Here is a 10,510-nt window from a genome sequence, read left to right as displayed (position 1 = left end):
ATGTGCTACATAACGAGCAGAAATACCTTCCAAGCATAGACATGCCGTGATTAGATGGGAATTGTAAGTAAATCTGGGTATAGGGTACTTTGGAGACTTCATCTTCCTTAATTCTCTCGAGTGAGTTATTGGCAATCTCCGTAATCTTCGCAATCATGTGGAGTAAAATTTAGAAGAAATCTCACTTTTGCTCTGTATTTGGATTAGGGGTAATCTCTCTCTTTAGGAGGAGATTATCTACTTAAGAAACTATCATTAGCTCACAGTAATGTTTCATAGAGTGTTAATATGATTGTGTGGATGTTTGTATCAGCTCTGCACCTATTCAGTTACTCTTTGCCTGAGAAATCAAGCTTTAGTATAATTTTGAAAACCTCTCATTTCAAATAGGATTTAATACTTAGACAATTTTTGTCCTGTACTTTATAATCCTAGAAGGATACTATGCCGGGACATAGTCTCTTCCCTTGATTTCTCTCCAGGTTTATCTTCATATTTCTGGTTTTTGGTTTCTTTTATTCACAGACACTACTTCATCACTTAGGTTATTTTTCAGAATTAGGGTTATTACTAGTATTCACTTTCTTCCATGTGGACCGACACTCTGTTTTACACATGCTTTATTATGCGATCTGCGCATACACTTGCATCTTTATCAAGTTTGAGTCATTACAAGGGAAGAATAGTAATATTAGGAGCACTTGTTTTTCTATCACTTTAGCCATTTATTTTTCTTTTGTTTCATTTTATTTTATTTTACCTTATTTTATTTACTTATTTTTTTATATATACTCTTTCGTGTAAGAAACTTGAAGGATGGTTTATTCAATTATATATAGCTTTGTCCATTCAAATTGAAGCTCTCAATGCAAAGATTGATGAATTTGTCTCTACACAACAACAAAGCTATACCTACTATAACACAAATTATCCAAGTTATTGGAACCACCCCAACATCTCATGGAATGTGTTTGGACAACAATGGCAAAACCCACAATTCGGATTTGAAGAGTACACTCCACCACAAGAGTATGATCCTAGCCTAGAAGAACTATTGGCAAGATATATTCAAGGAGATGTGGCTCCTTTTGAGGAACAATCTGAAGAGGAAAATTTGAACTTAGAGGATGGGTTGGCTAAATTTATCCAAAATACTGAAGCTAGCATCAAAGCTTTTGAGATTTATGTGAGAATTTTATGAGAATTTTATCAAGTGTGAGAATTTTGTTGTTTCAAGATAACCAACAAAAGAAAGTCATCTTATGTCGGCATCTAGAGTTTCAGAAAATAGGATAAAATTGTTTTCATGCTTGTATATGCATGAATTCTGATAAGTGCTTGAATGAATGTATTTTATTATTATTGTGATTATTGTTGTTGTTGTTGTTGTTGTTGTTGTTCATAGCACTTTGCATGTAACTATTGAATATATGATTGAATTGGTGCTTAATTATGGAATGAGGACATATTGATCAAGAGAAATAAGTTTGAACCAATTTGAGCTATTGTAGAAGAAGAATAGGGTTTTTAGAGTGACTTACAGGTGCTATTACATGCGTTTACTGTATCAGTGTACATACTATTCATGTAATGTAGCAAATCACTATTTACAAACACTATTACAGCACAGTTACGGCATTGAGTCCCAACCCGAGAAGGTTATGGGCAACTATTACGGCGATAAGTTTTACTGTAGCGGTTGTAAAAACCCCTAATTCCTAAGTTATAAAAACCAGAAATTATGGTTTTTAGGGATTTTCTTTTCTACTCTTTGACTGCCCTTTGGGCGGTGATTTAGGGAGTTTTCCATTAGATATTTTGCCGGAGAAGGAAGAACATAAGAGGCGGAGATTAGGAGAAGGTTCAAAGCTTCAAAAGAGCCGTTCATGGAGAGATCTCGGCAGTAATTTTAGGGAATCTTTGAAGATCTTCATTCATCCAAGGAGATTGCGAGCTTTGAGGGAGTTTTATTATTCTTTTTATATATTTTAATTCACTTGGATTGGATTGTTGCTCTCCCTTAATGGAGGACTAATTTGTTGGATGCTTAGGCATAGTTGAACTCTAGGGTTTATTTTTTTGATATTAGTTGTTGGATCTTTAGTACTTTAATTGTTTTCTTTATTGCAATCATTTCTATTTGAATCTTATTGTGAGTTTGAATGCTTAGTTGCTAACTAGGCGAAAGCTCTAGCTATCATACTTGATGTGTTTTGTGGCCTAAACAAATTCCCACCTAGCAAAGACATGCCTCAATTTAAGGGGATTGTGGGTAAGTATCTGGTTAGGGTACTTGGAGACCCCGTCTCCCACAATCCTCCCAAATGAGTTAGTGATAGTCTCTATGCTCTTTGCATTCATGTGGAATAGATTTTAGGAGAAATCGCATCTCTACTCTGTATTCGGATTAAGGGTAATTATCTCTCTCTATGGGGATGATTATCTACTTAAGAGACTGCTATTAGCTCACATTGAGGTTTTATAGAGTGCTAATGCTATTGTGTAGATGTTTGTATCAGCTCTGCACCTATTAAGTTATTATTCGCCTGAGAAATTGGGGTTTAGTATAATTCTGGAAATCTCTCGGTTCAAATAGGATTGTAAACTTAGACAACCTCTGTCCTATATCTTATAACCCTAGAGAGATGCTATTCTCGGACATCATTTCTTTTTTGACTTTCCTCCTGCTTTTTATAGTTTAATTTTTTGCTTTTATTCCCTTTTAGTCACAAACACATCACTCGATCTTTTAAGCTATTTTTTGGAATTAAGGCTATTGCTAATATTCACTTTCTTCTTTGTGAATCGACACTCTACTTTACACACACTATTATTATATAGTTAGTACGCACACTTGCATCCCTATTAAATTCTCTGGAGGATTTTGCTTGATTAGATCACTCTTACATTTGTATTGGTATGTGTCCAATCTTGGACTCCAACACAAAGCAACTGCTATCGGGGAAGTGTGAGATATGCCATTTATCAAATGCTATATGCATAGATAAATATAAAATAAAATCATTGTAAATTCTCTCTAATTTTTATTGTTATAACTTGTTAGCATATTTAATAAAGAATCATGTACAATATTTGAAGGGCTATTGTGGGCGATCAATGTTTGAGCTCAACTTGAAACTAATTTTAGGCTATAAATTGGTTCCACTGACTTATGATCAACAAAAATGATAAATAAGGCTATGAAAGTTTTAGCTTGGTTTGGTCCGTTTGGAGGTTGGGAGAATATTAGAAAACAAAAAATTAATGGTGGTTAAAAAAAAAAAAAAATCTGGACTAGTAAGTGTTTAACCAAATGGGCCTTGAGGCAAGATTTAAGTTGGTTGGGCCTGAATTAGTTGGCAATGCTCATATATATGTTCTCCATTTAATTATCTTTGGTGCTTTATTTGTTCTTGTCCTTTGCTTGATCAATTTGTTACTTTCCACTTTCCAGCCACATAATATACATTCATATTCATATTATTTTAATTTAATCTAGTTTTAAAAAAATATATTTTTTGTTTTGTTTGTGATATGGTTGGTCTACAACTCTACATTAATTTTTAAAAAATTTCCAAACTAATTATTAATTTCCATCTTTTGCATGCTCTGTTAATAGCAAACGCTGTCCTTGTAGACATTTACACAAAAATTTTGATGCCTGCTATCACCGGTATGAAATCCAAGTCATTGTGCCTTATTTCCAATAGCAATTTCATCAAAAACTATGGCCAGTGATATCTATGACCCCCACTAAATATTCTTTTAATAGTGTGATGATCAATTTTAAAAAGCCAATGTCCAATTTGGGATTCAGCTAAGCCTTGTTATAACAAAGTTGGTCTTATTATCCCGGGGAAAGATTTATCTCACACTCCATATTCTTCCATAAAACTATGTTTTTCTTTTTACAATTATATCTGTCCTTGTTATCTTTCCACTACTAGTGGAGATATATATATATTTTGTTGTTTTTTATGTCTTTTAACTTTTTTTTTAATTAATGATTTTTTTAAAACTCTAATTGAAATATTTTGTTTTATTTTAATATATTAGGTTTTTTATATAATATATATATATATATATGTATATAAAATTAAGTTTTCCCTTTAAATTACTACAGAACCCAACCAGCTTTTATATTATATATAGATATATAATATATATATATATATGAAAATAATTTCTATGTTTAGTAATATTATTAGTAAATATTTAACATTTAGAAGTAATTTAATTTGTATAATGACAAAAATAGCATTATATGAGTGTGAAGATGTATTGTAGTATTTTATTATGGTGTATTTTCTATATCATCTCTATTCGTTTGGGTTCATTCTCTCACGATAGATCTCATGAATTTTTCTTTATAAATCCACAATTCATAAAATAAATTTTTATTAAATCAAAAAACAATTTTCTTTTATGTATATATATATACTTAAAAAGTTCAGAAATTTTTAATTTATGTGTGTATATATATATTGTGGGAAATCATTACAGAATAAACTCCCATCCAAGTTTATGTATATATATATAGTAATTCCACATACGAAAAACTTGAACTGTTTCAAAACTTAGGATGAAATTTAATTATAACTTTTATTTTATTTTATTTTATTTTATTTTATTTGTTTGCAAATTGAAAGATCCGGACAAGAGGACTGAAATTGAGGCCCACCCTCATCACAATCTATTATTGAACTAGATCTGAAGGTGTAAGCTTGATGAAGAAGTGGAGTGTGATGAGGAGGTTGATCTCATCAAAGGAAAAAGTGAAATGCTGCAATGATATGTGAAAGCAAAGTTTGAGGCTATCAAAACCCGTTTCCATGTCTATAAGTTAAAAAGTACAACAAAAGCCGACTGATAGTTGAAAAACTTAAATCATTCATTGTCACATTTGGATTTCTCAAGTCTTTATCCATTGATTGAACCAAAGAATGTCTCTAAACATGGCATGATCCTTCTTTGGCTTCTTTTGTCAATCATGCATAATATTTTATGTACCAAAAAAAACCTTTCTTTGTATAATTCTTTGTTTTGATATATATATATATGTACTGGCTATGATGAACTTTATTTCTTCTCATCTTCTGAAGAACACATGGCATTGCTTGTTAGCATGATTATGATTAAGTTGGTGAGTGAGTGTGAGTGTGAGTGTGAGAGACAGAGCCGCAAAGGTTGACATTGAGCTGCCAAAAGAGTGAAGAACAATGAATGAAGAGCACACTTGCCAGCATGAACATGAGCAACAGGAAAATAATAGAGAGCAACTGAACACGCGAGAGAATCAATCAATCAGTCTTTTCATTCAGTCACACACTAACACACTCACAAAATCTTTTAACTTCCAACAAATTAAAGTTAAGCGTGACTTTGGGGAAGGAAGTCCCACAAAAACCCATGCTTGTTCATTCATATTCTTTAATTTGTTTTATCTCCTTTGTTTCTTTCCCTGCAAATCAATGAATATCATATGTTTGAGCCACTTAAGTTAGGCCCCATTAACGATGGCAATCGAACATGCTTGCTTTAAAAGGTTATATATACATTGAACTCTTGCCTCTTATAAAATAGAGAAGCATTTCGTACTAAATCTAACTTTTATTTTGATCTTTATGTTAAACACCATTTATCTTCAACTTTAATAATTTCATATAAGATTTATATCAAAACACCGAAAGTTATCATACATAGATTGTTATAATAAAATAATATTATGTAAGATAATAATGAAGAGATGTGTTATTTAAAAAACAATTACTTTTTTTTGTAACATGTCTTTTGATGTTTCGCAACTTTTTATATATATATAAACATATTTATTACTTACATTCATTTATTGTTTTTAAAAATTTTATATGTGGTAGTTTGGATGTATCATGAATTTTATAATAAACTTGGTTTCAATATATAAACATTTGCAGCCAATTATATTTAACATTTGAGAATATATTATATGACAAGAACGAAGTTTTTATATATAAAAATTATCATTCTAAAAAAAATTCATAATGATACTTTAGTTTTAATGATATATATTCTTGCCTTATTTAATCTTATCTATTATTTTCAAATTTATCATCACACCAATAAGCAATAACTCAATGAAAATGAGGCTCTATCATCATAATAATTTTAATGTTATTGATGACTCTACAGAATGCATTCTAATAATTTGCATTTCGGCAACATTATATACACACATAATTTAACAGTAAAAAAATACAAATTAAAAACAAAAAGAGAAGAAAAAAAAAAAGGCAAAATGGAGTTTGGTGTTGAGGATATGAAAGAGCAAATTAAATGAGAGAAAGGATCCAAAAATGGGAAGCTTCAGAGAGAGTTCCCACTTGCCTAATTACACACTCTTGTATATATTTTGTCGTGTAGTGACCCTTTTTAACTTTATTATCATCTCCCGCTAATTTTCTTTTCACTAATGCGGCGCCACTAAATCCCAGCCGTCAAATCCCTTAGATCTGTTGGAATCTCCACGCAGATCTAGAGGTCGCCATCCTAACCCAAGCTTTAGATCCCGAGCTAAAACCGCGTCAACTGGGCCCCACCCTACCCGTCCATGCGCGACATCTGGTTGCTTCTCCTCTTGAACGTGACCTCCATAATCTCATATTTAATTATATATATATAATTAAATAATTTAATAATTATTATTATTTGCACATATATATATATAATAAGTTTGGAATGAATGAAAATTATGTGAGTATCACGTGAGAGGGAGGTGGTCAGAGAGCAAAAGGTAGTAACCCATTCAAAGTCTTATATTCAATGTTCAAACAATTAACACCGACCATTCCATCACTCACTGATCAGGTACTAACATGGACTCAAGTTTCAGAGGTTCCCCACATCCCCAACCGTCCCATGCAATTTGCATGTGCTTTTGTTCACAGGCTACTTCTAATCTATTCATATTAAAATCATGTTGGAAACCTTTTATATATGTATATATGTATTGTTATCAAACTTGTATTTATCTGTATATATATACATATATATATATATATATATATGAAATATGTGCGCCTGAATGCATGTAAGTAATTGGGTGACACACACACACACATGGGTGTAAATGCACCAATAATTTTTGAATTATATTTGAGATATATATATGTTTGGTCCCCAACTATAGAATAGTGTTTGAATTGGTTTTTTCTTCTGGATATTTTGATAAGTGATAAGAGTTCTATATTATTACTGTTGTAGGGAGGGGGACCAAGTTGACTGTAGTGGTAAAATTTGGGGACCACTTTGTAAAATTATTAGTGTTTAAAGACTTGAGACATTTTCTTTATATATATACTTATCGTATATAGATAATTAATCTACGTTCTTGTTTGCTAGTATATATGATAGGTTAAGTTTGTCATGTATACATGCAAGTTATATATATATAATTGGTACATAAGGGGTACAAAGAGGAAGAGTGATCAATTTGAGCCGTTTTCCATGACCAGGAACCATTGAATTAAGGGGAGACAACTTTCACTTTCTTCTCACTTTGTCATCTTTGACAATATGTAATGTTTTTAAAGTAGTACTACTGCGACTGGCCCCATGGATTAATCAACCCTTAATTTCTCAAATGCTCTCCCAACTCACAACTGTTCTCTTCTCTCCCACACCAACATCTTAATAATTTTTTTTTTATTGAACATATTAATGTTTATATATAAATTAAGTACTCAAGTATATGTATGAGAGAAGATTATAAAATTAAAGCTCAACCAAACAAGCATAACATAGAGAAGTTTTTCTTCTTTTCATACATCTCTCGCACTCTCTCTCTCTCTCTCTCTCTCTCTCTCTCTCTCTCTCAAGAACTTGATGTCAAACAAAACCAATGAATAAGATCACCTGATCTGCATGCATATATGATCAATATTGCACCAGCTTGAGCTGAATTAAAGTTAAGTAGAGTGAGAATGAATGGCTTGATAAATTCAATGTCAAGGCTGGCTGCTATATATCCTTGCCCCTCTGATGATCTCCATAAGACCATGAAGAAGAAGAAGCTGAAGAGGATGAGAAGTCTATATATTCTTGTGATGAACTTGACACTGATGCTGGTGATGTCTGTGTTGGGTACCCCATTAAGTAAGGGTCTCTACCTGCATACAATTCAGATGCCACATTGTGCATGTCTTCATCCCTACTGCTTTGGAGTATCTGTGCATACTGAAGCAGGTCAGGATATGAACTAGTTGGTGGCTGGATCACTTGTTCAACTGCCGGTGCTCGTTCCGGAACTCCCCGGCTAACCAAGAAGCCGATATCAGTTCGACCTTGTACTCGTTCCGGGAAGTTGAGCTTAGCTTTTGTTCCTTTAAACCTAATTAAACATAGGCCAGGATTCATATTAATTTCAAGCAAACATGCATATATATATATATAAACTCCTGCTCTGATATACTAAACCACCAAATATATTTCAACATTAAACCTAAGTGCAGCTTCATCGTAGGCCATCGCCGCACCTTCAGCCGTATCGAATGTGCCAAGCCATACACGAGCTGCCTTCTTAGGATCTCTTATTTCTGCTGCCCATTTCCCCCATGGCCTTTGCCTCACTCCCCTATAATGCCTTCTCCTCACATTTCCTTCATTATATATATATACATGTTAAATTAATTGTATGAAATTATACCTTTCATCATATATATTGATTATCAATTGACCCTAAAGTGGATCCATTCTATTTATCCTTATATCCAAACCTATACAAATATATAACAGTATGAACTTCAATTATTAAAAACATGAAGCTTCTTAATTATCATATGGATATAGATAACATTAATAAGAAAAAGAGTATATATATTAATATATATACCTTGTTCATCATTTGCACTAGAGATAGGGAGACTGGAGGCAGGGTTTCCAGCGTTCATGAGCCAAGCATCATCTCCTGATCCTTGTCCTGCAGTTTGGTTAGTCCTAATAACATGAGATAGGGCAGACACCATGGCTGACACATCTTGATCTGCACTTGCAGAAGAGTAATTACTTGGAAACATCATGTGTTGATGTTCTTCTTCTTTCTCCTCCTGCTCATTTGGAGCTATAGCCCTCTTGCTTTGCCTTGGATCCACCTTTTCTCTCTCTCTCTCTCCCTTTCTATATATATTTATCTGTGTGCGTGTGTGTGTGTGCGTGTGTGTGTGTTCTCCTCCTTTATATATCCTTCTTAGTGTTTTAACTCCTACTAAGAGTAACTGATGTAGATATTGCTAAAGAAGAAGAAGAAGAAGAAGAAGAAGAAGAAGAGAAAAGAGAAAAGAGAAGAGTGTGTGTGTGTGTGTGTGTGCAAACCATGGGAAGGAAGGTGAAGGAGAAAAAGATGATAAGAACTAGAAACTTAAGGCTAAGGGCTTTTATTGGCCAGGGGTATTGATCTCTACTTTGCTTTTTGTTTCTTTTAATTTTTTTATTTATTTTTCTTTTATATTGCTTTTCATTTAGACTAATATCTAGAGAGAGGCGCTTGTGGAACAAGACTTGAGGTTAGATGCTTTCCTTCCTCCCTCTAGAAGGGTATAGGAAAAATTAAAAATATAAAATAAAAATAAAAAAACAAGAAAGAGATTTTGTTCACCTTTTATTCACCATATATTGTGATTTGTAGTGGAGGGTATAGGAAAAAATTTAAAATTTAAAATAAAAATAAAAGAACAAGAAAGAGATTTTGTTGACCTTTTTATTCACCATATATTGTGATTTGTATCGGTTTACTATAATTAATAAAAAACTAATTAGGCTCATGTCATATCCATGTTCTTCTGTCAAGGAGAATAAGTTAAAATAAGGATTTTATTATATAAAATTAAATAATTTTTCACACATTAATTTATAATAAATATTATTCAATAATTAATTTTAATCAAAATATTATATCTTTATTTTGCCTTTATTTCCTTCACCAGTTCATGTTTAGCTCCACACTCAGGGGACTTTAATGCTATTTTTACTTCTGTAACTATTCTTATTTCTGTACTTTGTTTTATTAAATTTATGAGTTATCCTTTTAAAAAAAAAATACATGAATTTTAATCAAAATAAACTAAATGATTACCTCCAACCAAATTCTTATCTAATCAAAAATCACCTACGTTCTTATCTAATTAAATATCACTTTGATGATTTGAGGGTCAAAATCAAATTATTCTTTGTTTCATGTGATCTACATAAATTTTATTTAAACATTTTGATTTCAAAAGAAACTAATCTTATTAATGAACATAGTAATTTGAAACTAATGATTAGTTTTTTTTTTATTTTTTTAATCATTTTGTTCATGATTTTCCTTTTAGAAATTGGGAAGCAGTATTTAAATTGTAAATAAAAATTCAAAAAAAATATTTAATTGAAGATTAATAATATAGAAACAAACTAGTCATAAAGCTAGAGGTAATAAAAGCCAAGTCTAGATAATTAAGTTGAATTTGCTCAAGCCTTTACTATATATATACAAGTACAT

At 31.8% G+C, this 10,510-nt stretch overlaps 1 protein-coding gene across 2 annotated transcripts; it reads right to left on the bottom strand.

Moving 5' to 3' along the window:
• Window positions 1–7,765: 7,765 nt before the first annotated feature.
• On the bottom strand, window positions 7,766–9,371 carry LOC120270182 (ethylene-responsive transcription factor ERF113-like). 2 transcript variants are annotated; one of them, XM_039277217.1, is made up of 4 exons: window positions 9,041–9,371; window positions 8,867–8,953; window positions 8,477–8,633; window positions 7,766–8,365 (listed from the first exon to the last, which is right to left on the bottom strand). In XM_039277217.1, exons 1-4 carry the CDS (start codon window positions 9,051–9,053, stop codon window positions 7,996–7,998), a joined length of 627 nt encoding a protein of 208 aa, XP_039133151.1. In that variant the 5' UTR covers window positions 9,054–9,371; the 3' UTR covers window positions 7,766–7,995. The 2 variants fall into 2 exon arrangements, with proteins under 2 accessions (XP_039133151.1, XP_039133150.1); XM_039277216.1 differs by having other exon boundaries at window positions 8,867–9,371.
• Window positions 9,372–10,510: the final 1,139 nt, after the last annotated feature.

This window comes from Dioscorea cayenensis, chromosome 10 (genome assembly GCF_009730915.1).
Source record: "Dioscorea cayenensis subsp. rotundata cultivar TDr96_F1 chromosome 10, TDr96_F1_v2_PseudoChromosome.rev07_lg8_w22 25.fasta, whole genome shotgun sequence".
NCBI classification, from domain to species: Eukaryota; Viridiplantae; Streptophyta; class Magnoliopsida; order Dioscoreales; family Dioscoreaceae; genus Dioscorea; species Dioscorea cayenensis.
This window is presented reverse-complemented; position numbering and strand designations above follow the sequence as displayed.